The sequence below is a fragment of the Haemorhous mexicanus genome, chromosome 2, assembly GCF_027477595.1.
Source record: "Haemorhous mexicanus isolate bHaeMex1 chromosome 2, bHaeMex1.pri, whole genome shotgun sequence".
Lineage (NCBI taxonomy): Eukaryota > Metazoa > Chordata > Aves > Passeriformes > Fringillidae > Haemorhous > Haemorhous mexicanus.
Window position 1 is genome coordinate 116,561,083 of NC_082342.1, and position 27,620 is coordinate 116,588,702.

At 42.2% G+C, this 27,620-nt stretch overlaps 1 protein-coding gene and 1 long non-coding RNA gene across 2 annotated transcripts in view; one reads left to right on the forward strand and one right to left on the reverse strand.

Moving 5' to 3' along the window:
* The window catches only part of TRAPPC10 (trafficking protein particle complex subunit 10), a 37,968-nt gene extending 28,251 nt beyond the window's left edge, over positions 1–9,717 (reverse strand). The window contains exons 1-2 of the mRNA XM_059840026.1: positions 9,522–9,717; positions 194–275 (exon numbers count right to left, since the gene is read on the reverse strand). Of these exons, the coding sequence (XP_059696009.1) occupies positions 194–275; positions 9,522–9,600 (161 nt within the window). The 5' untranslated portion in view covers positions 9,601–9,717. The remainder of the gene's footprint in view (positions 1–193; positions 276–9,521) is intronic.
* Positions 9,718–9,764: 47 nt separating this feature from the next.
* LOC132324065 (uncharacterized) lies at positions 9,765–27,380 on the forward strand. Its single transcript, XR_009485508.1, has 2 exons — positions 9,765–10,590; positions 22,760–27,380. It is a non-coding gene; the product is annotated as an uncharacterized LOC132324065 (long non-coding RNA).
* Positions 27,381–27,620: the final 240 nt, after the last annotated feature.

Below are 27,620 nucleotides of genomic sequence, written 5' to 3' on the forward strand. Positions count from 1 at the left end.
GTTGAAGGTTTGAAAAGATCATCCTGAGATGCACAACATTCACTTTGATTATCTAATTTCTCCAATTTCTTCGAGTCAGTTGCTCTGTTCAACTCAATTTATGGTAAGAGCTCCTCAGAACACAACAAATACATATTTACCCAGGTCAAAGCGAGACATTGAAACAGAATCACAGAATAAAATGTCAGTTTACCTCCTCCATTCCATGGGTTCTCTAGGAAGCTGCTGAGAAAGTGTAGGATACAAGGAAGTAAATAAATTCTGATCTCCAGCACCTGAAAATGAAAGGCATTAATATATTAGCATGTGCAAATGATAGAATGTATATTAATATGCTATTCTACTAATGGTCTGCTGTTATTCAGAACGTTTAATTTTGTCTGCTACGTGGAAATTGGAGTCCAGCACTGAACTAGAGTTTTTTAAATCACTCTCAAGACCTAATACAACACTTTTAAGCAGACACTGTTACAAACCTCTTATTGGGATTTTCCACAGAGCTACATAATCCATATACCAAAGAGCGTATCATAAAGCTGGTCCAACTCCAAAAACAAAACAAACAGCTCCTTAGCTGGAGTTATTGGTTAAAAAAAAAAAAAAGAAAAAAAAAAAGTATATTTAAAAATCTTCTAGAATTCAGACTTCCCAAACCAGAAGATGGGGTAGAGAGTGGTTCCCATCATTCTGTAGCTGGGCCTACACTGAGAAAATTTGGTTTAGCACATGTTCTGTGTTTTACTGGATATGATTCCTCTCTCCTTATTCTCTGGGACTGCTGTTACTACAAAACACCTCCCTGACTACCACACTGTTCTGCAGAAACATGAGGTCTGTTAACACAGTGCAGGTCCCAAACAACAACATTAAATACAACACCACTGCAGGAGCTACTCAGATACAAGTCAGAAGAAAATGCAGTGTTTACCACATGAAAAAAACGTATTACCAATAACCTTTCAACAATAATTCTTCAATTCTCTTAGATTCAGGGAGGATATGACAAGGACAAGACATTAATTAAGATTTTAACAGCCTTACAGCCAATTCTGCTACTTCCTAGTGGTTTTTCTTTTCACAATCATTCTGCACACCAGAACAGGAAGACCTTCTCACCTTCCTGTGGAACTGGAAACTGCAGAAGTACCTGACATCCTTTCTTTTCCCTCCCATCCCCCAGTCTCACATCCAGGCACAAAGCCAGGCATTGCCTCCACCTTCCTTTAACATTCTTTAGCTCATCTTAGAAATACTTTTCCAGTCCATTCTCCCCAGTTTTCTTATATATATTATTATTCTCCCATATAGCATTTTGATTACCAGCACTAGCAGAATTCTATCACCACACAATAAAGTATATTAAAAAAATAAAGTTTAAGAGTCTGATTAAGAACAAAAACAGCTTTTCTGATGTCTGACCACATTAGCTATTATTCAACAATGCAATTTCATAAAATAGCTAAAAAACAAAACAAAAACAATTAGTACTTTAGTCCTGTCTCTCCAGAAAAGTACTTTATGCTTGATTCTTCACCTTCATGCCATCTGAATTAAGTGTACCATACCACATGCTATTTAAGACCACAAACAAATGCCCTGAATGAATACTGAAACAAGTGTTAGTCATAGTGTTAATGCTGTTTTATACCAAGCTACACCTCTGTGAGCCAAGCTGAGAACAGTCTATTGATTTGCAACTCATTACTGCCCACAGAGAGTGAAACATGGCTTAGTGACTTAGCAGCAGCACGATGACCACATCAAAATGAGAGTCTGTGAGCTCCAAATCTGCTGGAAAGAACAAGCCACGTATTTTATCTCTGGAGTATAGCAAATTTTTCTACACTGCACCTAAAAATTCAATCTATGCCACAAAAATAATCTAGAATTCAACATCTTAAGTAAAAAGGGCTACTACTGAATACAGAGGAACTAAAGGATAATATGTAAGCACCCTGCTATTCAGACAGACACATCACATTATCAGCTTAAAACAGGTATATTCATCTTAAAACCAGTCAGCTTTTCCTCCTGCATTGGTTTTGAGGGCATATCAAATACACAGAAGAATGTGTTTTATGATCAAGGCAACACAGCCCTCTAGGATTAGAAGAAAAGTGAGAACAGACCTTCAATGTGAAATACACTGGCTGTCTTTGAACACAGACCAAAGCTGCTACCACGTATTTCCAACACCCAAAGGGCTGCAACATTTCATGTTCTGCTCAACTGGACCCTGTATCTACTGTAATCAGCATGTTTGAGCTGATCAAGGCAGGAACAGTAAAATGAAGTTATCAGCAGGCAACACCAGCGCAGCACTGACACAGGACCAGCACTGATACCAGTAAGTATAGCAAGGAATTGTTAGGGCTGTCAGATGCACAATAAATTGTGAACTGGGTGCTACTGGGCTGCAGGAAGGGAAGGGAGCACCTCACAGCAGAGAGACAAGAGCACAACCTGCAGAAATAAGAGAACAGAAAGTCCCAAAAGATCACTGTTTCTGGAGTGGTGTTGAACAAGATTCCTACAGCTCAACAGACCTCAAGTGTGGCAGTAGTCTCATTCTCTTCTCTATGTATATATGCCTCTGATGCCTCAGTAGCTGGTGTATTTATGATCTACTTTCCAAAATATTAAAAAAAAAAAAAAAGGAAAACCAGTAAGATGGAAAATAAAGAAGAAATAAAGGAGAAAACACAAACAATACCACTACAGGAATTTTTGCTTGCATCTTACTGAATTCTATGAATTTAGAATGAAACATTCCAAAGCCCCAAGTAACCCTAGAATTCAAACTTAGAGCAAACCCCAAAGAGCCTGCACAAAAGTCCAAGAATTGCTTCAAAGATTTTGTTGTAGGACTTTTTGTCCTTTTTTGCGAGTTGGTGAGGACGTTGTTTTGTTTGAGGTGTCTTGGAAAAATAGGAAAAAAAAAAAGAAAAAAAATTATGATTCAACCATATCAAATTCATTTCAGTGGATTGGTCTCAACACTAAGATCCAAGCCAAACCATGCTATGGCTGTCAGTAATGGGGCCAGAGTGTAAATGATTATCAGACACATCTGAAAGGGACAAGGAAGGATGTGCATATATGGGAAGGAAAAGTAATTCTGGAATCCTATCATAATTAAAATCAAGAAGCCTTCTAGAGAAGGGTTTTCATATTTCAGAACCTACAAGCAAGTAAGACTGAAATACCTCACAGAGGTGATAACTAGGGAGTAACATTAGAGTCTGATAACCTCCTGGAACACCTACCTCAGCTTTTAAACCATGTATGTCTGAATTAATCTACTCCCCACCTGGATGTCAACAGACAGCCCACAAATACAGAAAGAACACAGAGACTCTTTCAGTGATACCACATCAAGTACAGGGTGCTTCTGCACATGAAGTGGTAACACACAAATACAGAAAGCAGTAATGTTCAAGTGATACATGTTAAGAAGAAATACCTCAGGAGAAAGAGAGGAACAAAGCACCTGTTTCCTTTCTTTCTACATGACAAAGTTCAAAGGGTAGGGCCGTTGGCACTTATCTAAACACTTCCCGTGCTGTGGGTGGAGAATGGATTGAGAGCAGCTCTGAGGAGAAGGAACTGGGGGTGTTGGTTGAGGAGGAGCTCAACATGGCCAGGCCATGTGCACTGACAGTCCAGAAAGCCAAAAGTGTCCTGGGCTGCATCCAAAGCACCGTGGGCAGCAGGAGAGGGGGGAATTCTGCCCCTGGGCCCCACTCAGGTGAGACCCCACCTGCAGAGCTGCCTCCAGCCCTGGCGTCCCCAACACGAGAACAAGATAAACCACTTGGAGTGGGACCAGAAAAGGGACACAAAGATGCTCAGAGTGCTGGGGCACCTCTGCTATGGAGAGAAGCTGAGAGAGGGGCTTGTTCAGCCTGGAGAAGAGACTTTAGAGCCCCTTCCAGTGCCTAAAGGGCCTCCAAGAGAGTTGGTGAGGGACTCTGTACAAGGGCCTGGAGTGTCAGAACAAGGGGCAGTGACTTTAAGCTGAAAGAGGACAAAACTGAGCTGAACATCAGGACAAAATTCTTCCATGTGAGGTTGGGCAGGCCCTGGCACAGGGTGCCCAGAGAAGCTGTGGCTGCCTCATCCCTGGGAAGTGTTCAAGGTCAGGCTAGATGGGGCTTGGAGCATCCTGGGAGAGTGAAAGGTGTCCCCGCTCATGGCAGGGGTTTGGAACAGGACAATCTTTAAAGTCTTTTCCAATCCAAACAATTCTGTGATTCTTTCCTCCTTGCCTTTCTTCCTGACATTTTGGTAGATCAAATCAGTGCAGCCTTCCTCCCTTTCCCCTTTCACTATCTAGGACACTTGTTCTACTCTAAATTTATACAGGAACAGTGAAAACCAGAATGACCACCTAACCAGGACTTCCAAGGAGAACATGCACTCTTTGTAGCAGCTGTCTAATACCAAAGAACCATAAAATAATGACATTTTTTAGGTTCATGCCTGCCTAAAACCACCAAAACCCCCAATATATTTTTTCCTAACAATTTCCAAACTTCTTAGATGCTTAGAGACTTTGTCACTATAGTATCTAAATATACCAAAGTGATTTTTTTTTTTCCTCTAGAGGAAATTACCCTAACCCACTAACTACACAGGCAGTTTAAAACAAAAACTCCTGAGGTCAGATGACTAAAGAAGACAAATATTTTCCTTTGATACCAATGACAAGCCCAGTCAACTGAGATAAAAGGCTTTGAATACCTTTAAAAGAACACAGAGCCAAGACTACGCTTTGGTGTAGTTCTGTTTGGGTTTTATCTCCAAGTATCACTCACAGCTAACCCTTCTGACCCCACTTACTTTTCCACTAGTAAAAAGTTCTACTATGAATCTTTTTTCTTAAATCACTAGCCTGTAAGAAGTGGATCTACCTGAAGTTTTGGTGAGGTTTTTATATTTATATCTTTTAAAGGTCCTCTTCTCTCCTAACTCAAATTCATACTCAAAAGAAGTCTAAAAACCAAAACACAACACAGCTAAATTGCTATATAAAAACCATAGCTGATTCACTAGAAGAAAATCCTTTTAGCAAAACTCCACTGCTGCACTTCTGAATCTCTAAAACAGGTTAAAACTAACAAGGATATGCCATTTCTTCTCATGACAAATGTAATCAAATATTTAAGCACAGAATAATGTATCAACTACACAACAGTGATGACTTACAATGCAGGCAGGAGTTCTGGTTGAGAACAGGGAAAATGAATTTATAGGATATAGCTGTTAAATGGTCTCACTAGCAGCAAATCACTCTAATCACTTGGGCTACATCCTGCTTCTTGCTGGCACATTTTTTTATTACATCTATCTTCGAGTAACAGAAGAACATTTGAATCAAGCTCCTCTAGTCCCAGAACAATATTCTTAACTGCAAGTATTTATTTTCACCACAAAAAAATGCAAAATTCTTCCCTTTCCCTCTCCACCCCTTACTTTTATTAATCTTTCTGTTCCTGCTGTAGATAATTGCAAACTTTTTCTCTTCTTGGGCCTACAAAGCATTTACTGATGGTTTTTCTGTTGCTGTATCATAGCCCATTCTGAACATGGACCAGATAAAAATGATGCACATCATTCTCTCCAAAGATTATACATAGAGTCCCTTGTGCTAAAACAGATTATTGACAGTGAGAGCAAACATGCAAACACACAATATAAACAGACAGAAGACAATATAAATAGATACTACGAGCTGATAATGGAATATTCCACAACTGCATGAAGATAATTACAAAAGAACAGCTTGTTAGAAAAGCTCTGAAAAACCTAATAATTACTTCATTCTTCAGAATTGCCTTTAGTCTCCAGCCTCCTCTTCATATGGATAGAGATAATAATTTAAGTGCAAATCAGCTACATAAGGATGAGTTCTTTGGCTGATATATATGTGCAACAACATTATATTGAAGCTCCAAAGACTTTCTCAAAGTTTTAAATAGGATTCCTGAGAGGAAACAACATTGTTTGGGTTTCCTAGGAAAGCAAGCTGCACTGGCTTAGAGATTTTGTAAACTCAACATTTTACAGAAACTACTCAAGTTCAAGATGTTTGATGCAAACACTCAACTTGCCTCTGCAAAAAAAACAAAAAAAAATTAATGAAGCTAAAAATAATCCTTCTACAGCAGTGAGAAAGCTGTAAGATGACTCAAAACACTTTGTAAGCTTACCAGGTCTGGTAGCAATGCAGATAAACTGCTACAAATGAGTTGAGAGTTTACAAAGTAACCTTCCAGAGAGAGCAGAACCACAGCTGGACAGCGAAACTCCCCAGTGGCTTTGCAATCTAGTAAGACTGACAGTGTAAAAAATATGGCTCAAATTAATTTGGAATTGAGTCATCATGGCACTCAGTCCCACCTGACAAGAGTGATTTAACACTCAGGGGTGCTGCCATACTGAGAAAAGGGAAAACACATAAAGGAACAGCCCCTTTCTGTGAATATACTGCTTTTCTCACACTTGGAAAATATTGTCTGTTTGCCTAGAGAAAGGCCCTCCAGAAGTTTGTCATGCCTTGCCATACTCTACGAATCTAAAAACTCTCTGTTAAAACTACAGGTGTTTCCAGTGATGCAAACACAATAAAAACAAAGCTAATTCACTTACACACAGCTTCTGAAGGCAAAGTAATCAAATTACAGCACCAACATGAAAAAGGTACTGACAAAAACTGCATTTGCAACTGGCATCAGATGTCCAAGACACGTGGAACCTGCCATTTTTTCCCACAGGCCAAAGGTACACAGGGTGCTGATTTCAGGGTTGTGCCAATATAGCAAATAACTACTGTTACAATACAGACTAACTCATAGATTTGAAAGCATAATTCTCTTTACCAAAGAAGCATTCCTTTCAGAGCACAGTGGGTAAAAACATTAGTTTACAAAACAACTCTGGTAGGCACAGCGTTGAAAAGAAGTTTCACTAGGAACAAAACAGCCTCTTCAGTTCTTTCTAATTAAGAACAAACCTTAAGAGTTAACAGGAGTTATTTCATAATGCTAAAGCTGACCTGACAGAGATTCTTCTGAATCTTGTAGCAAAAAGAAATACTTCTGTTCTGAAAAGCACCCTCATTTAACCTTCACTCTTACTTCACATATCAGAACCCAGCCATCCTCTCACAGTCTGTTTTGACCCCACGTGCCCCTCCTGGGTGGGACACTTACCCCAGACAACTCCAACTGCCTGAAACTGGAACCACAGACAAAAGATAAACTGTGTTTGTTGTGTTTGTAACACCATGGCTTTTAATGTGTTTTGCAACAACCCAACAGCTAGTCAATCCTCTCCCTGGAAGGCCAAGCCTCACCTCTCTGTAAATCTCTGGCAATACAATGCTTAGAGGAGCTTCCCTTCAAGTAAGTCATTATTGGTGAATGCACTTACTTGAAACACTACAGTCTCTAAATACTCCACTTCTCTGAACAGAGAAGAAGAGAAACTAAAGCACTTACAGTAAAATGCATTCCCCATTGAAATCAAATGTTTTGGTTTAAAATGTATCAAGTCACCCGTACTACATTCACCAGAGAGGTAAACTGTGAGCACTTTTGCTGAAATAACTTTAACTCCTGAATTAGGCTGTCTCAGACCAAACCACTCCAGTCCATACCCATAAAGATATTACTGTTGTGCTTGTCCAGGGCAACAGAAATTACTTCCTCAGTCCAGGCGTGAGGCATACAAGTGACACATAATGCTCACCTCCTATCTCATTTTTAAGTCTGCTGCTAACATACTGGATGGGGAAAAGAACAAAACATTTTACAACCATAATGTATGCTCACTCACCACACAAAATTAATACTGTCTTCAATATCAAACAACTGGGCTTGACTGAAATCCGGTTAAATTTCGTGTTTGGAAGTTTGAAAATTCCCTTGTACAAAGAGACCAGAGTTCTTTTCAGCACCCACTAAGAAAAAACCCAAGATTTTACCCAGAGGTAAAACTCTGTGTACTTCAACAGACTAAAATGTTACTTAAATCATACAGGAACAGTGTAGACTGACCTGTACCACCAAGTCCCCCTGCCACACACATGGAGAGTCTCCAATGCTGAATACACATAAAGCCAGAAAATCTAAAATGCATGCTCCCACAGCCTGAACAGTAGCATTAGCACCAGCAACTATATCCTCCAGATGTTTCTGATATGCACATTTTTTCTGACTTTAAATCTGAAGTGAAATGGATTTCAAAATTCTTGAAATAGGTGAGTAGAGAAGATTCAGTACAGATCCTGTTCACTTCAGCTTATGAACTGCATTCAAAAAAAGGAGAAAAAGTTTAAGACAGAAAAAAGCACATTTATAAAATAGTCTGGACAAAATATATACACACGGAGTTCCACAATTATAGAGCTACAAGGTTACAGATGGATACTTTTTCTAAGTAAGCTCTAAGACCTTAATCACCAATAAATGCTTACTCCATAATAAGACAACACAGAACTGTGAAACAAGTTTCTATTTCACGGGCACATAAAGCATTCCCAGCGTTCCAGTGATAAAATGCAAATATGTATTTTGTTACATCATCAGTAGAGATACTTCTTTCTAAGACCAGCCACTGGCTACCTTTCGTTAAAAAAGAAAAAGCAGAATTCTCTATGCTGATCTCATTCCCTTTACCTTTTTATTAAGAACATTATGGATGTAGTTAGAATGAAAGACTATTCCAGTTGGAAGGAACCTACCAGGATCATCTGGTCCAACCACATGACCACTTCAGGGCTGACCAAAAGTTACAGCACGTTAAGAGCACCGTCCAAATATCTCTTAGACACTGACAGACTTGGGACAGACTTAGACACCTCTCTAAGGAGCCTCTTCCATTGCTTGACCCCTCTCCCGTTAAAGAAATGCTTCCTAAGGCCCAGCCTAGTCCACGTGCTTGTTTTAAGGGAACTTTGAGTGCACCCCTCTATACCTGTAAGAGCAGGAGGGATCACGTTTTTACATCAGGACCACCTGCCTGTCTCTGACACCTGAAAGAACTAATTCACAGCTGGAAGCAAGAGATCCCGTTTTGGTTAACTAAACCCTCCCAGGGATAGAACCAAAGCAGTTTAAGATTAAAGTGTAATGTCAGTGGGCAGGCATCAGTGGGATCGCCGCAGAGGATGTCTCCTCGCAACTTCTCTTAGCACCAGCAAAGCCACACAAAGCTCGCTGGCAGGAAGTTTGGGGTTCACCATTTATTCTCATATTTTACCCTCTTCCCCTAAACACCTCTGAGCACGATATTCGGCTTGTTATTTACTACAGAAACAACCCCAAGTTTGCCCACTGCCATCAGAAAGGGGGGGGAGCAGTGAACAGGCAAACCCCGCCGTCAGATCCCTTTCGCAGGCGTCCTGTCCCCACCCGGAGCTGCGGGAGCCCCCCAAAACCAGCCACCGGCTCCTGCCTCCCCGCGGGCCCGCCGGGGGCACCCCCAGCCCCGACAGCAGCGGCGGCGGGGACACTCACAGGTCACGATGGGCTTGTTCTCCATGGTGTAGATCACGGGGGGCTTCTCCCTGCCCTCCTCCTCCTCGGCGGGGTCCATGAGCGGGCGGGGTCGTCAGCCCCGGCTCCCCCGCCCGCCCGGCGCCATGGAAACACCGCCGGGGGCTGGGACGGGACGGACAGGCCGGGCCGGAGCGGGGGTGGTGCCGCCGCTGCCGCCCCCCCCCCCCCCGCCTCCCCCCACCCCCTTCCCCGCGTCCCCGCAGCGCCGCTCCGGAGGGGAAGGCGGGCGGGAGAGGCTCATCCGCTTCCTGGATCACCGGGCAGGCATTACCGCTTCCGGGGAGCGCCGCCGCCGGGGAACCCGGAAAGGGGGGAATGCGGCGGGGAATGAAGGGGAAGCGCGGCCCGGGGACGGGGAGGAGGGTGCCGGCCTGCCGCCCCCGGCAGCCGTGGGGAGTCGGGGCGGGGCTGCCCCTGAGGGACGGCCCGAGGCGCCTGAGGGGCAGAGCCCCCGGGCCGCCCTGAGTGGTGACAGCCGGCGTGAGTCACGGAATGGTCGGGGTTGGAGTGACCTCTGGAGATCGCTCAGTGACCTCCGGAGATCGCTCAGTCCATCCTCCTGCGCAGGCGGGGTCACCCAGAGCAGGTGACACGGGAACGTGTCCGGATGGGTCTGGAATGTCTCCAGATAGGGAGACTCCACACCCTCCCTGGGCAGTTGTTCCTAAGCTGTGCCAGCCTCAATGGGAAGAAGTTCCTCCTTGTTTAGGGGTGAAACTTCTCGTGGTTTAGTTTATGCCTATTGCTCCTTGTCCTGCCGCTGGACACCACTGAGGAGTCTGGCACCATCCTCTTGGCACCCTCCTGGGAGATATTTATGTGTATGGGTGAGATCTCAGCCTTGTCTAGACTAAACAGGCCCTGCTCCCGCAGGCTCTCCTCATAAAAGAGATGCTCTTTATTAAAATGAATCTTATTTAAATTCGTTGCAGGATTCTGTGAGGCTTTGGTGGACTTCATGGGCACCAAAGGACTTCATGGGCCTGGTGTGTCATTCCTGTGTCTGTTCCTGGTTAGCTCAGTGGGAGTAAGTGCATTATGGATCATATTTTCCACCGACTTCAAAGATATAAGTGAATATGGCCCTTGAAGTTTAATGGTTTATTATGTAGGTTTTTAAATGCATAGAGATAATAACACTCCATTACATTTCTTTTGGGTCTAATTAGTGGTATTAGAACCATAAAATTGACCCTTGTTTTACTTTAGACTGTGATGCTATTCCTTTCTTTTAAATAAATCTACTGTTCACCTTGGTCATCTGCAGTTTCTTCAGAATCAAGAATCCTAAACTTAGAGGGTTTGCACTTACTGGCTCAAATAAAAGTGAGTAAGATCTAGAAGAGCATATTGGAAGTAGCCTACCATAAGGGGTAAAAAATGGAAAACACTGCATACATGTGTAAAGCCAAATGTCACCTCAGGTAGGACTATAAGTATTCTATGAATTAATCATAATTTTTTTGTTTCACAGTGAAATTGTGCTCAGGTGGGTGTTCAAATATTCATAGAAGCCAATTTGTTTAGAATTTTCTTTCAGTAAAACCTTAACCTTATTTTCTGGACTTATAATGTTGATTCCAAAAAAAATTACAGCCTCCTTGTAACATATTTCATCCGTTAATACAATACTCCCAGTTTTATCTCTACCATTTTACTGGGGGATTATTGATTGTTTCCTATTTGAATATTTTCACCAACATTTGCACAGAAATTCGCTTTCACCTTGGTTGTAACTTGTTTCCTTGACAGAGTCAAATTTTAAGAATCTTATATAGCACAATAAAATTTTTTAATCTGATTTTCAGGTTTGGGTGAGCAGATGGACACAAACATTTTTTAGTGAGAGTCAAGACATATCATAGTACAATTTTATTTTTAAAATGTCAGCACTTAAACACTTTTTTACAGTAAAAGTGTATGGCAAAAATTATTCACTGAAACGGAAATGAAAAAACATTCTTTATGCACTTATAAAAAATTAAAAATTCCTCCCAGTAAGTTCCTAAGTAATTCAGATGCCCAAGTAATTTTGTGCGTCTGTCAAATGGTCCTGAACAGCACAGGTAGGGAAACAGGTAAGCCCAAGTCAAATGTATTTATCCCCTTTTCTCAGAGATTAGAGATAAGGCAAATAGTTCATTGGGATTAACATTTTATTAACTATACAATTTGATAAACAATTAAATTTCCTCTATAGTTTTTATGTTGCAGTATAGCTGCTTCTATTAAAAACAAACAAACCAACCAAAAGAAAAGCCCTGTCCTAGCCCTGCTTGCTGCTTTTGATGGCAAGTGAAGCAAATACATCTCCATTTGTGGTTTATTCCTAAGCCGTTTCTCCCTCCCAAAAAACAAGACAGGCTCATTAACACAGGCAAGAAGACTCAGGAAAACAACTTTTCATTGTGTCTCAGGTGTTTAATTGCCAAAAATACTTGAAAGTCAGTTTGACAAGGAAGTGAAATTGGTCTCTGATGGGAAAAGTAGATCTTTTATAGCCAACTACACTGAGGAAAAAGAAATCAAGCATTTGGAAATTGGGACTTCAACAATTTTCTGGTTCTGTCTTGCGTTTTGAAGTCAATGGATGGAATTTTCCTTCTGGGGAAAATGTGGAAAAGGGAAAAAGGGACCACTTGAAGGGTAACTAGAATTTTGTTTTCCTTTTACCTATACACCACCTAAATACTCTCTGTCTCCACTAGAAGTCATTACATGTCTTAAGTTAATATTAGTTTTATATCCACAAAACTAATCATTACAGACACCAGGCCACTGTGGTGCTCCAGTTCACTCCAATTTTTCAACCTCTCATGCATGGCAAGATAAAATTTAATTCTTGCCTACCAATCAGTCTCTTTAGCCAAGCAGATTCTCTTCACCATTTCAGATTGCTGGGTATCAGGCGCCTTAAACTTTTCTGTTGCCACATTAGCAGGGCAGAATGATGTCTGCACTTTGAATGAGGAGCCAGCAAGAGAGGAGGAGCTGAATTTGAGGCAGTTGATGGCCAGGCAGAGCCTGTACAAGTGCTTTTACGTATCAGCATTATCATTTCTATTCCAGCCACAGGCTTAGTGCCCAAGTAGGTCACCTCTGGGATGGATCTTGACTTTGAGGCACAGTATAAAGGAGCAGATTAATCTAAGAGCCATTTGTATGACTGGATGGAAAGGCTGCATGTATATTATTAAACCAGGAAGAGTTTCCTGGTTTCCAAGTCTGTGCATCTCATTTCCCTGTGGATTCCAGGTTGGTGTGGAACAGAAGGGCACAGCAGCCTTTCTTTTCATCCCTACTCCACAGCCTGGCCTCTGCACAGACCAGAGGTGTGCTGATGGAGCAGACCCATAGCACACACCATCAGCACTCTTGGGTGTTTACAGGAACAGGGCTCTAGCAGGAAAAACAACCTCAGAAAAACAGACTCTCTCCCAAAACAAGGCACATGAACTCATTATATTTCCACAGCCAGACTCTGTACATCACTCTCGCTGGGTTTAACTGCACTTCATTAACTGTTTCATTAGCAGGAGCTGGTGTCTCTTCCACCTTTCACTTTGTCTGCGCACTCTGATTGTGCAGCCTTGTCACTTCTCCCTCAGTTCACAGCTTCTTTCTGCAATAGCATTTTTACAGAATTCAACATTTTCTCCCATCAACATTTTGCACAGTTGTTCTTCTGTGATGTTTCTTCTTATTGATGATTTAGAGATTTATACACCCAATAGCCACTGCCACCAGGTAGTCCCATCAGTACTACCTGGCTGGGTTTGGGTTAGGCTAGCTTCACGGGCAGTTTCTGTGGCTTTTGGGAACTCTCCCTCCTAGGGGAGGAATGAAGTCTGACTTGAAAGGTGGGAATTGTTTCAGAGGAAGAAACTGGTTTCAGAAGTGCTGTTGGTGTATATTATGTGGTGGTTAATGTAAACCAAGGGTTAAATTTCTCACTGTCCTGTTCTATCATATTTTATGTGCACAAACCCAGTGGCATAGGTGTCAGGCAAACAGAGGAAGTCAGCATATCTCACACCTTTTTCTGCTCCTGAATTTCCATTTCTTTCTTTTTTTCCCTAGCTCCTCTTCTGTTACTGTTTTGTTTATATTATGTACTCTGCAAGGCAGGACAAGGAATTTCACTGTAAAATATTTGGCACTTGATCAAAATGGAACATAGCTGTATCCTTAAGAACAAAATCACAGAGATTAATGAGCTCAGTAACTGCAAGAGAAGCTGCAGTGGTTTTTTGAAGAACTGGATCTCATGTCTCAGGTCTCCCAAAGAGCAAGAAGGTTAAATCCTGGCTCTTTGTTATAACATTAAATCCTAAAATATTATGTCTGTCTTCAGGTGTCTGCTGGGACGACTCTTGGTGAATTTCTTTCAAATATTTAAGCAGCAGGAAAATGAAAGGAAAGCACTTTAAGTGTATCCCTAATTGCCTTATGTTTTGATGCAATGTCCATTACAGGAGAAAATCCACATTTGAAAATGTTTCTGCTGAGTTTGAAAATTATGACAACCATCCTATTTTGGAGAGGCAGAGAGAGAAAAGATAAACAGAAAGAATGATGTTGATGAAAGGAAATGATCACCAGCAGGCAAAGGTTTGATAGGAGGAAGTAAAATTCTTATGCCAGATTTCAGTCAGGCTGAAGACAAAACCAGCAGTGTCTACAGGACAATTTGATTTCCCTTCTCCAGTGTTACCTGACTCTCTGTAAGATAACCAGGGCCCAGGGGTATCATGGTAGATCCTAGGATCACAGGATTTGCTAGTAATAGCAGTCATGAATTTCTTGTATCCTCTCATTCATATAAAATCCAAGTAAAGATTTGCCATGAAAAATTTTATCTTTATATTCTCTGTATCTGACCACACTCTAACATTTCTGCTGGATGTAGTGGGTTGAGCCTGGCCAGCAGCCACCCAAACACTCACTCTCCCATGCCCAGCAGGACTAGGGAAGAAAAGAACAGAAATGGGAAAGCACATGGTTTGAGATAAAAACAGTTTATTAGGTGAAGGAAAGAGACAGAAATGAAGCAAAGGAAATCACTCACCACCTCCCACACGCAGAGCAGCCATTCTCCAAGCAGGAGCCACACTGGAAGCCAGAAGTTTCTCTGTCCCTGTATTTTCTGGTGGCCATGACCTTGTGGCCCTGTATTGTATGTAAGGAAAAGTCCTTTGGCCAGTTGGGGTCAGCTGGCTCAGCAAAGTCTCCTCACAATCCCTTGCCTATCATAACCTACTTGCTGGAGGAGAAGTGTCCTGGTCTGCTTGTTTTTACAATAATCTCATTTAACAGATCATGTTGGTTTCCCTGTGATGACTTAGTGTAGGATTATACCAGAGATATTCATGAAATAATATCCAGACTTTGACATATTGTCACCACTACTTAAAACTGAGCCTGTAGATGGACAGTCCTGGGTGGAGTGGTAGAAGAGAGCTTATAGGTGTGCTTCTTTACCAAAGTTTTAAATTCTGTCTGACCTGAAAATGATTACAGAAACTTTATGGGAAAGATGAATATTTGAATGTTCAACAGTAGCAAGGTTTGGAATGAAAAACTGAAGGAATTTCTAGAGAAAGCCTCTCTTTTCAGGTTGAGCATCAACTTTCACCTCTGGGAAAACTTGAGACAAATTTTTGCAGTGAGGTTAAAGGATAAATCTTTGCTTGTAGGGATTTCTTACATTTTCCTAATTTTGGTAATTAATATTTAGGGAGAAATGTATATGGAAGTCCGTGGGTTTCCACTGAGATGACCATCACTCTATACAGTGTTTGGGATTAAAAATAAATCAACATAATAACTGTAACTAAGTTTTATAGAATTAGTGAAGGAAACTTTATCCCAAAGGAAGAATTATTCAAGGAGTCAGGAGTTGCATAGTTTTGTGTTTTCACTTTGACTTATGGCAGCAGTCAGAAAACTATCACCAAAAAGCACAGAAAGTTTAACTGAGGGAATTCTGGTTTTAATTAACTAATTTCATGAAATCACAGCCACCTGCAGAAACACAAAAAAAAGACGAGTTTTTTATATTTGGGAAAATAATTTTATAAGATTGTAAATTCTTTTTTTAAAAATGAGTACTTTAAAAGCCACCTTTTTGAATTAGTATGTCAGCCACAAATCTTTAGTGGTACAAAATAGTCAGAATTCTGGCTTTTTATTTCATATTGTTGGGAATTAGTCTTTGACAGAAATGTATTTAATAGCAACAAAACCAGCATGGGGAACCTATTTCCATAGAAGCACTTTTCAAGAGTTTTTTCATTCCATCCATAGATTTCTGCAGCAGAATCTGCTGTGTATTGTGAAGTGTTGCCAATCACCAGAGTTAGGAAAATATGGGAATGCAGAGAAGGTGACAGTAACTGTGGAAGAGCTGCTGTGTGTCCCTGTTCTGAAACCTGTAAATGACCACAGACAAACCAGAGGGAAAAACCATTTCAAAATTGAAATGTGCAATCAAAGACCTTCAAGAGCGGTCAGGAAAAGTGAAGAGCCTCTCAAAGGGGAGAGAAAAAGAGAGAAATCATAGAAATGCTGAAAATATTTAAGAAAGGAGTCTACAGAAATGCTGGCTGGCAAGCCAGGGCAGAGCAGCTGGAGCAAGGAGGAGGAAGAGATGCTGGCCTGGAAGGGAGAATCAGTCCTTTGCTATTTGTCCAGCATAATCTTCACAACCTTTTCAACACCAGTCTGTGCCTTCTGGGATTCCAAGAAACCTTCTTTCCTGGCAGTGCCTCTCTTCCAGCACCCCTTGAGACAAAAATTCCTCCTCCTCCAAACAGTTTGCTTTGAATAATTCTCTAAAATCCTACTCATCCAGGGAGGATGCCACAAAAAGGCAGTGCATTTGAGTTATCAGAGCAGCTCTACCTTGCAGGCATGAGAAAGGCATTTGGACTCAGATCAAGTGCTGAGTGTGTTACAAGCACACCAACTCACCTTAGTAAAGAGGAACAAGTTCAAAGTGAAATTTTGAGTAGGAAAGTGTAAACATCATTACCAGGATGTTAATGTTACATGTCTAATGGTGTCAGCAACTGCTCTTGCTTCCCCTGTACCACATGAACCACATAAAAGAGGAAAAAGCAGACATGTCAGCCCTTACTCCAAGCTAATTCTGAAGACCAGAGGAATTCAATCTGCAGCTGAGCTACCACTGCCCTTGCCTCCTTTTCTTCTCCCCCAACATGTCATTTAGATCCATATCCCAAGCCACTCAAACATGTTTAGTAACTAACTAGAAATAGTGCAGTGATCTCAGAGCCTTTCACAGCTCCCTGAAATCCAAACAACTTTTCAACCAGTATGGGCAGAAACAAGGTCAGGTGCCAGCAGGCAGAGAAGGCCCTCAAGCCCCAGGAGTTCCTGCTGCTCTGGACTATTTTCAGGATAGATCCGAGCTGCAAAACAGAAACATTTCATCTGCCAGCAGGGAGGCACAGGGCTAATTAGCAGGTCTTGAACAGCAAGATTCAAACTGAGAGCATCCAGCACTCTCCCTGGTTTTTAGAGAAATGGATGCTATTTCTCTCTATCACCTGCCTCTTCTCCCTGAACACCCATCTTTCCCTGAAGTCCAGCCCGGCTGAGCACGGAGCTGTGGTAGCTGTTATGAGAACATCAGCTCAAACTGTGTGAAAATGGAAATCAATTCTCCTCACTCATGAGAGAGGTTTGTGTCAGGAGTTTCATTCTCAGTTATGCCATGAGTATGGGTGGCAGAGAGCCCAAGATAGAGTCCCAGGGCAGTCACACACCAACATAATTCTGAACTTCCTCTTGAGACTGGAGACCTTAGAAGAAAAGGGTTGTTTGTCTGGAAAGTTACCCTATCCTGAGAGGAGTTAGAAGCACAGGAAGATAAACATTTGAACACTGGCTGTTCTTTGGGAAAGGGGGAAGTAAAGGGACACCCCCATGGGATGTTTCCATGCACAACTCACCTGCAGGGGCTTTGGTACCACCACCTGCAAGGTGATTTTATCACCAGACACAGGAAACCTGTCATGATCTGCCATGAGGGCCCAGAGGGAGCATGGTGTATTTAACCTGTGCACAGCCAGAGAGCTCCCTGCTCTCAGCTCACAAGATAATTCACTGTTCTTTTATCTTCTGTACTCTGCAGTCTGCACCTGGACTCTCTCAGCTGGGGAGTGAAAACCCTTTCCTCCACAATATATTAATTTCTATTAATTTCTGCTTACTACACGATTAGAAATGTAGATGTGTGGTCACTTTAAAAAACACATTACAGGAAACATTATTAAAATACACCTTTAGTAATTATGCTATTGTACAAACATATCATAGTAGTTCTGGATTGTTACTTCATTTATCATTCTTCTTAGGAGTAGCTTCTGAAGAGTACTGAAGTTGGTAAGAATGAGACTATAAAATTTCTAATTCAATTTTCTAGACAGTAAGAATCTGTTCTAAGGATTGTCTAAGGATGATTGTTTAATCTCTGCCCATCACACCAGCCTGAGGAAGAGCTCACACATGTCCAAGGGATAATGTAAAACTGGTGGGAATAAGGAAGGAGGGAATCTTAAGAGTGAATTACACCATTATTTAAATACTCTTCTCTACATTCATCAAGGGAAAGCTCAATTCCAAATTAGAATGTAAAATTATTAGTTGTTAAATTAAAATGCATTATTAATTAGAAATTAGATTCCCTTGCAAGCTTATCTTAGGCAGGTCCTCCCTGGGTGGCAAAATTGAAGTACTACAAGAATAATGAAGTCTGAAGAAGAGGCCCAGAAAGCCATTCATAATAAGCACAGAAGTTAATATTCTGATCAGAATCCTCCCCTTCAGAATACTTCTTTTTATTTTTGTATCCTGCCATGACAGCAGGACCCTCTCAGAGGGTTAAATTGACAGGGTATGTGTGATTTCATGGAGAAGGAAGAGAGTTAAACAGCCAGAGACTCAAGAGTAGTGAAGGTTTTGAAACCATAAAGACATCCAGGCCACAAAGGATGTTTCCACTACAGATTTCTATTCCAGGCTTTGATCCTATTAGACCCTGGTACTCTTAGGAATAAAGCTACTGAGACAGCTGTAAAACAAAATATTTCATTGATGGGAGAGAAAGGACAATGAAATCTCTCATCAATTTTTGCTCTGACCCCCAAATAATACAGCAGCAAATATTTCAAAGAGATGATGCTGCTCAGATTCAGGTCCTGTAGCAGCACTGCAAACAAACCTTCACTACTCTTAACTCCTTGTTAGTCCTTTTCAGCTGTGCCTGAAGACACAAAGGTAGAGAGCCTCAGCTTGAGCACCGAACTGAAGCCGAGTAAAACTAAGCTTGAACCCTCCTCAGTGAGCTGTTGAGAAATGAGGTTTCCTCTTGCAAGTGGAACAACAAAATTCTGATATTTCATTTTTGTAAAGGTGCTATATAGTTACGATGTTTTGTTTTGTATCTTGAGTAGGAGTGAGTACTGTTTTGTCACAGGTTGCACACCAAGTACAAGGCCCTTGACCCTTCTGATGGGTGGAATAGCAAATCTCCTTGTCTGGGGGACACAGAAGGGAAAATCTGGGTGTACTGATTGTTTGGGTGACACTTCTGAACCTGTGCTGAAATCTCTGAGAAGCCCAAGGGAATTAAACCCTGACTCCCATCAGACTGAAAAGGAAGTCATGTGCCTAATCCTATTAGTGCCTGTAAAATTCCCAGACCTAACATTAGCCCCAGAGGTTACTCTACTGAGATCCTTTTGAGGGTTAAGCAAAACCCCCCATATTGCTTCCCTGCAATTTGTTCTCCCTAACCATGTTATCGCTTTGGAGTTAACAGCAATAATTTATGTTCCATTATGTGCAGTACTTAATTTAGATAGGCCAGCTGCCTTCCTGCATGGCTGCCAGCAAAAGAGTGCACACTCTCAGGAAATAACAAATTTGCAGGTTTCCCTTGCTTGCCTTTCTAATCTTACTGGAGTTCTGGGCCAGGGGTGCTGGGGGGATGTGGTCTCTTTGTTCCCATCGAGCAGGGAACTAACCCTGGTGCGAGCAAGCTTCCCTCCCCAAAAATACAGAGTTCCTGTCTGCAGCACAGGGTTGTGTCTTGTGTCTTCACAGCTGAAGAATATTCAAAAGTTTTTTCATAAAAGCATTCCTTAACAGTTCAAGGTCTTCTCCATCCTTAAATTAATCAGAAAAGAAATATGGGATTTGCCACGGAAACTCGTTTACTGTGTTCAGTTAGAATCTTGCTCTGCACCTACCTGCTGACAGAGAGGAAGCAGGGCATCCTTCTGGCAGATTATGCCCTTATAATCCAAATAAATGCTCTGTACTGAAAACATTCAAATTTTTAAATAACAGAACAGAAATATTTTTTTTTAAAAATCAGAATTTTGCCATAAAACTTTGTAAATTATGGGAATTACATGATTATGTTCTAGGTGAAACATGAGAAGAAAGTAGCAAAACAGGAAAGAGTTTTGCCTGCCCATTCAGCATCAATTATGTTTTCCCTATACTTCAGTTTTGTGCAATTGCTTAAAGTAAAGCCTTTCACAGCTGGGAGAAAGAAATGCCTAAAAGAAGTCAGCCTTGTTTGGTCAAACACAACACTTGCAGCAGTTGTGTGAAGAGAGGAGTAACATCAGAGAGAAGGATTTTCTCCCAGGGAGTTTCAGAGGATTGCTGCAGCTCTGTGGCAGAGTGGACCCTACTTTTATCACCTACAAAGCAGCTTTGCTGCACAGAGACAAAGGGCAGCAGTCTTCTACCTTTGACAAGGAGCTCTGACCTGATAGGAAGCAAACAAGAATTAGCATTTTCCTGAAAATATTTCATTGCTGCAAAGGTAGAAGGATATTTGTATGTGTTCCTGAACTGATTCGTTTCTTCTACTGATCTTCCTTATAAATGGAGCAACCACTAGCACTGAACTACTTGTAACTTCATTGGAGAAGTGAAAAAAAGAAACATCACAACTAGGCCAGTGCTGAATTTGCCTTTTGCACTTGTTGCCTGACATCAGCAAGATGAAAAACAAAGGCAGTTCATTTTCACACCACAAGTCACAACAAAGTAAAAGAACCTGTCCTCAGAGTGAGCTCTCTGTATCGCATCAGTCACATGCCATGTCAGCACAGAGGCAGTGACCACAGGTGGCACAGGGACACCTGCTTTTGGCACTCTGCTCTCTAGCAAATGCCTCAGGAAGCAACGTGCTTTGTCTTTCCAGTGGAGAGCAGAAATGCCTACTCCAGCCCTGTCAGCTCAGGTGTCACAACTACAGCTGCAGCCCCAGCAGCCTCATCATAGCAGCACTGTCCCTTTGGCAGAAACCTTAATCACAGCAGGACATGGGGATGTTGGCAGTATAGGGGACTTCCATATGTGCTCGGATGTCACGTAATGTGTTGGTATCATGTTATTTTTGTAACCCCTAGCAGTAGAGAAGGCTCAGTAGAGATCAGTGGGAGTGAGTGTGTGGGGGATGAATAATGGAATCATAGAATTTTAAGAGGTTGGAATGGACCTTAAAGATCATCTAGTTATGATGATGAGCTTCCCACTAGACCAGGTTGTTCAAGCCTTATCCAAACTTCCTTGGAACACTGCCAGGGATGGGGCATCCACAACATTCCTGGACAACCTGTGCCAGGTCCTCACCACCCTCACAGTAAAGAATTTCTTTCTACTGCTAACTTAAATTTCTCCTCTTTTGTTTTGTACCCATTTCTCCCTGTCCTGTCATGCAGTTCCAGACAAAGAGTCCTTCTCCAGCTTCCCTGTAGCCACTTCAGACTCTGGAAGGTGCTCTGAGGTCTCCACACAACCTTCTCTTCTTCTGGCTGAACAGCCACAGCTTTCCCAGCCTGTCTTCTTTGTGGAGGTGCTCCAGTCCTCTTAGAAATGTTGTGCCTCCTCTGGACTTGTTGCAACAATTCCACATCTTTCTTTTGTTCAAGACATAAGAACTGGACACAGCACTGCAGGTGGGGTCTCACCAGAGCAGAGTAGAGGTGGAGAATCTCCTCCTTGGACGTGCTGCCCATGTTGCTTTTGATGGAAGCCAGGACAGGGTTGGTTTCTGGGCTGTGAGTGCTCACTGCCACTTCATGTTGAGTTTTTCCTCAGCTATCACCCCCAGGTCTTTCTCTGCAGGGCTGCTCTCAATCACTTCCCCACCCAACCTGTAGGTGTGTCTGGGATTGTCCCAGCACAGGTGCAGGACCTTGTACTTCACTTTGTTGAACTTCATAAAATTCCCACCAGCCCCACCTCTCTGGCCTGCCAAGGTGCCTTGCTGTGGGGTGTGGCACACCCCAGCTGTAGCACTGCAAGCTGACTTCAGCTCTGCACAACAGGGACCAGGGGTGGCCTTTGATTCAGATCAACAGCTGCCAAGAGCTGGATCACCCGGCGGTCTGAATACTTCCCCCAGTCACACGAGGAGAGGGGGAATTAAACATTATCCCCTCCATATGTGGGATAGTTAAAAGAACATGGGCAGAGAGCACTGGACTCTGACATATAATATAGGATGTGATGAAATCCAGAAGATTATTTTGTTAACCCACACCACAGCTTCTAACATTTTTCTACCTACAAAATCCTGTTACACAAAGTTTTGTTTCACAGAGGCACTCTGTCAAGCTTGTCAGGAATGGATTCCAGTTTTAGAAGCATGTAGAAAGTGCATCAGCCTGTTCCTCACCCCAAAAGCCCTCTGTCCAACACAGCACTCAGTAGGGTGGCACATCTGAACTATGAACTTGCTCCCAGTGCAGCAGCTGATTGTATCTGGTGCTGAGAACACAGCATTGCTTTTATGGAATTCCAGGCCGTTTTCCCAAATACATTAAGGCAGTGTTGGAAGAAAAAGAATGGAATTAGTGAGATGGAAGTACATACAGAAAATGCCACCACCATAAGCAGCCTCCAATGGTGTTTGCAACTTAAAGAGAGGGTGTGTAAGAAGCTCCCACAGCCTGAAGGTCACTGTGATGTGGACTGCTTAGCACAGAAACAAACCACCTAACAACCACCCTGTGCCTTCATCCATGGAGCAAATGTTCCCTTTCTACAGCTCCCTTACACAGTGCTGGCTGTCAAACACTGCAGTGCCACACTGCCCCAGTGACCTTCCCTTGCCCATAACCCCCACTGCTGGCTGCTTCTTACAGGTCTGGTTGTGATGTCTGACACTGCTTGGTTCCAGATCAAAATCATCATCCTCCAAAAATGAATTATGGATCCAAGGAGATCCAATAGAGGCACTGAGGTAAGAAAAGTTCTCTTCATGAGAACTCACGAGGAAGATAAAAAAGTTCCTGCTTGCATACACTTAGAATGGAAGCCCATCCTCTCCACAAAAAATAGGTCCTCCCACACAGAGACACATGACACCATTCATCTGTCATTTTAAGGCAGCTCAGCCCAACCTAGACTGTTCAAAGGGGAACAGATCAGGAAAGAGAAAACCTACAGGAGAAATCAAGAACCCAGTCCTTGCAGGGTAGCAAAAAGATGACCCAGAAATGTGATATTGTGACACAAATGTCATTTGCTAAAGGATCACATAGGTTAAAGAAGAGCTGATGGTCCAGGGGACAGAGCATGGTACAGTGTATGATGTTGGAGTACACCGGAGGAAGTGCTTTATCTTCTAGTGAAAAAGAAAAACTTCTAAGATGTCAGATTTGAAAAACTGGTTTAATCTACAGCATCTCTGCATACAGCCACCCTACCTTGCTGCAGTCTCAACTTAGATTATACAGCTTTGGGGTTACTTTGGAGGATTCTTCAGGAAAGGAAGATACCTCCTTCCTTATTCTGATCTTTTGGAGGAGCCATGAAAAACTTTATACATTGCTGCTATAAGTGCCTCAGTAGTGAACCATCCCTCTACAGTTCTCAAGGACTGGCCTTGTGCAGGGAATGCATGCTGGGTTAATCTCGTTTTTGCCTCCCATCCCCACAAAATGATCCATCCAGGTAATTGCTGCAGACATGTGGCACTCACATGGGTCGGTTTGCAGGACTGAGACCAAAAAGCATCAATGGAAATGAAACCAACCGAAGCAAAAAGAAAATAGCCCTTAGTACATGTTTAGTTACAAAGACCAGAGTGGTAAGTAGGAAAAGGATGCAGATCTCCCAGCTACATTATGGGCTGCTCAATAAACACTTGAAAAAAAGCCAGATGCTGGGCAGTCACCATTTCATTCAAGCACAATTAAACCCCCTGTATTCCTTCATGGTATGTACAAAATCACATACAGTTAAATAAACAACTGAAAGAGTGAATGAGATTCTAATATACAGTACTTTCACACAGCCAAAGCTATTTTATTTTACAAGACGAGGCTTTTGCGTTCATCTTCTTTTGAAAGCCCAGTAAAAACAGCATAAACTACTTAAGCAAAATTTAAGAGACAACTTACAAAGTAAAATTTGCATAGCGCTGTAAATCTGCGTGTTTGTTTGGGCACAGTTCTCTGTAAAAACTACAGTAGGTGACAGGGTCGGGTTTTCTTAATAGCTTCTTGTTTTTCACCAGATTCAGACACACTTCTGAACATCATAAAATCAAGTGTAGGAAACAACTGTAAAAATGTACAAAAATATATACACATGCACAGTAAATGCATACCCTGTATACAGTTTTATTACTCGTTAGATTTGGCTAATAATGATCATCTGGTGACTTACACTTCCCTCCGAATGACAGGTTTGCAACACATCAATCAGCTCAAGGAGGGTGATTTTCCTCGGAGAGAAGGTTTGGATTAAAGCTACAGTACTTGCTGGTGATCTGAGGAGTGAGCGAGGCGCCGGCCGGCAGCGGCCGCCGGGTGTTCAGGCGAGTTCAGCATTCAGATGTCAAAAGGGACAGCTCAGACACAGCTGAAGCAAAGGGACACGAAGGGACACAGCTTGGCTCTCTGCACAGATGCACATGCACGGAATAAAGGAGGTACACAGAACCTGCTCATGCCTTGGGGTGTAAAATTTAATTCCTGATTAGGCTCTGCTACCTACTCTTCCTTCCTTCGCAAATTGTATTTTAGTAATTTGTAACTCAGTGTTTTCCTTGAGAATGTAGGCTGGCCACAATGAAAAAAGTTGTGTAAGACTGAAAATTGGTAGTGGTAGCCCCCACATTACGGAATACTTTTCATTTAAATTTTAAAAGTACTATCATATTCTGATTGCTGCTGAAGTGTCTAATTTTAAAATACACTTTTCTCCTAAAAAGATAAAATGCTGCTTCTGCTAGTGGTTTATAGAAATAGACTATCTGCACTCAAGTGCTCTCAACAGTGAAAGTGCACAAATAATCTTTCTTTACAGTTTCAAAAACTGAACAGTGGCAGATAACTACAGGTATAACATTTTAAGAAACACAGGCAGCTTTCTAAAAGCCTAGAGAGGCCAAGGATCAGAGAAACGCATTTGTCTTAGATGCCAATCCCGTGTCTTCCCAATTCTGAAGTATGAAATATTTTCACGACTTTTTCTGGTGGCTAATACACATGGCACAGACCCTGTAACACTGACTTCCAGAATGGTCTCACTCCAAACCACAGCAGGTGAATAACACACAACCAACAGCCTGGAGGCATCTTGCTGCAGAGACAATCAGACAAACCAGCCTTCAAGATAAACAGGGTAGAATGAGAGTCCCCATCTGAAAAAAGCCCTCATGAGGAATTCTGACCCAAATCACGTGAACATGGCAAGGCTTATTTTGTAAGTTGTTACACAGAGGTCTCACATCCACATTAGTGAGAGCTCGCCTCTCACACAGTTGTCTGCTTTGCAAAGCTCCTGGTGATCACTCAGTTTTCTCAGAACAAGAATTTGGCCGGACCCGTCAGTGCTCCTGCTCCTCCCAGTGATGCACCTTGCTGTGCTCCTTTTCCCAAACAGCTCTGAGCAGGGCTGTCACCTGCTTCAAATCCCAGCTTCACTCAGCACCAGCAGCCCTGGAGCACCACCTGTTATGATCAGAAGGTTCAGGAATACGGGAACAAGCAGCTGTGACACACTGGGTGGGAGTACAAATTCAGCATTCCCATCACAGGGACGAGCTTCTTTGTGCAGGCACACAGCAGAACTTGCAGCAATCGTCTGCTGGGAATCAGAACCTTCACACCAGGGGACAGAAGCACATGGCATCCAGGAGATGCTGTGAGCAATCCTGCTGCATCCCATCTTCAAAGGAGATCAAGGAACGGGTTCTTCACTTTGATCTGTGTTGGCCTCCAGCATCTGCATGAAACACTTGGGTGAAGTCTGCTCAAGACTGGCTTAAAGATTCTTAGCAAATACTTCTCCAAGATGCCAAAATACATCAGATTGTGTCTTCAATCTGAAACACTCTGTGTAGTGTCAAGTCAGCATTATTAAAAGCCTCCAACACCCCATTTCTTCAAAAGGTACATGAAGCAAAACCAGGCTTTGGGGTAGTCCCAAGACAGAAACAGTACTTTCAGCAAATATCCCATGGACAATGACTCTCTTGCTTTCTCATTATTCCAACTCTTAGTAAAAACCTTGTCCCAGCTCCCTTTCACCAGAGGGACCTGTTGCCAGGTAGGGAGGGCCTGTGTGAGGGAGGCCTCTTCTCTTCCCTGCTAAAAGTTTTGCTTTGAAGCAGCAAAGTTGCATTATCATGTAACACAAACACAACCCTGTCACTTCAGACCTAGAGGTGACAACCAGTTACAAAATTCAGGAAGAGAAGACCCCAGCCATCTGAGACAACTGCTGTAGGACTGGTTGAACTGGAGAACTCAAAGTTCCTGCTAAGAGTTTGTAACCAAACCATCTGCAGAAGATACAGGTGAGCAAATATACAGACATCAGTGATGGAGACAAGAGGTACCACATGGAAATGAGCAGTCATACCCACTTTTCCTGTGAATACCAGGCAATTAGGACACAGACAGCAGTCAGATTCATTGGTCAGCAGTTAAGAGTAGAGCCCTTCAAGGTAAGTTAAAGCAGAACAAAGGAACATTGCCCATGCTCTTTGTGCCAGAGACAGGTATTTTACTCAGTGATGCAAAGTCAATTGCAAGAGCACATTCAGCCCATGATGAGCAGAGAGAACTGTAATCCTACCGAGCCAAGGCTCTGGATACCACATCCTTCTTCAGCATCAGCTTTTTGTGCCTTCCTATCTCAGAGATGCCACATGGCCAGCAGTCCCCAAGCTCTCTCACCAGGTTTTCAGATGTAGGTCAATGTGATGCTTCTCTGGAACTGCAAATCCCACTTGGGGAGCAGCATCATTGCTGTTGGTGACAATGACAAGTGCTGCCAAGGCCAAGAGCACACATCTATCATCTGTCCATGTTAGTCTGAGAACCATTCCTCTTCGGAGTCAATGCTGAACTCCATGGCAGTCAGCTTGCAAGTCCATACTGGAAAACTCTATTTACTCCAAACAAATAAGCAATAAATGAAAATTCTAAAAGATGGAGAGAAAAAAACACTCCCACAGCTGTAAGTTTATTAAACCTATCATGGTTGAAAAGCAAAAGACGAAAAACATGATACGTTTTTGTTTATTATTGCTCTTAAAGGGCTTGGTAGTCAAATATACAAGCTATGCTCTATTAAACCAGAAGAAAATATGATATAAAATCTATGCTCACTTTTCCAATCCAATCCACCTGCCAATCTTCATTAGTGACATTAACTTCAGCTATTTCCAGTCATTTTAATTGATACATACTCTGTGTACGTGTGCGCGCGCGAGTATAAAAACCCCTATTTGAGAGATAAAATTCAAAATGAAGAGATTTGTGTTGGTTTTGTACTGTTTTGTGCACTGCTGTAGGTTTCAGTTTTTCAAGTGGTTACTGATATGTCTGTTTAGAAGAGCAAAATTTAACTATCTGATGATTTATTATATTTTCAAAAAGAAAGCATGACCAATAAGTTATGATAAGAAAATATGAAATGTTGATTATTCTCCCCTTGATGTACATGCACTAATCCCATGATCCTGAATAGGGAGTTACATGCACTAAG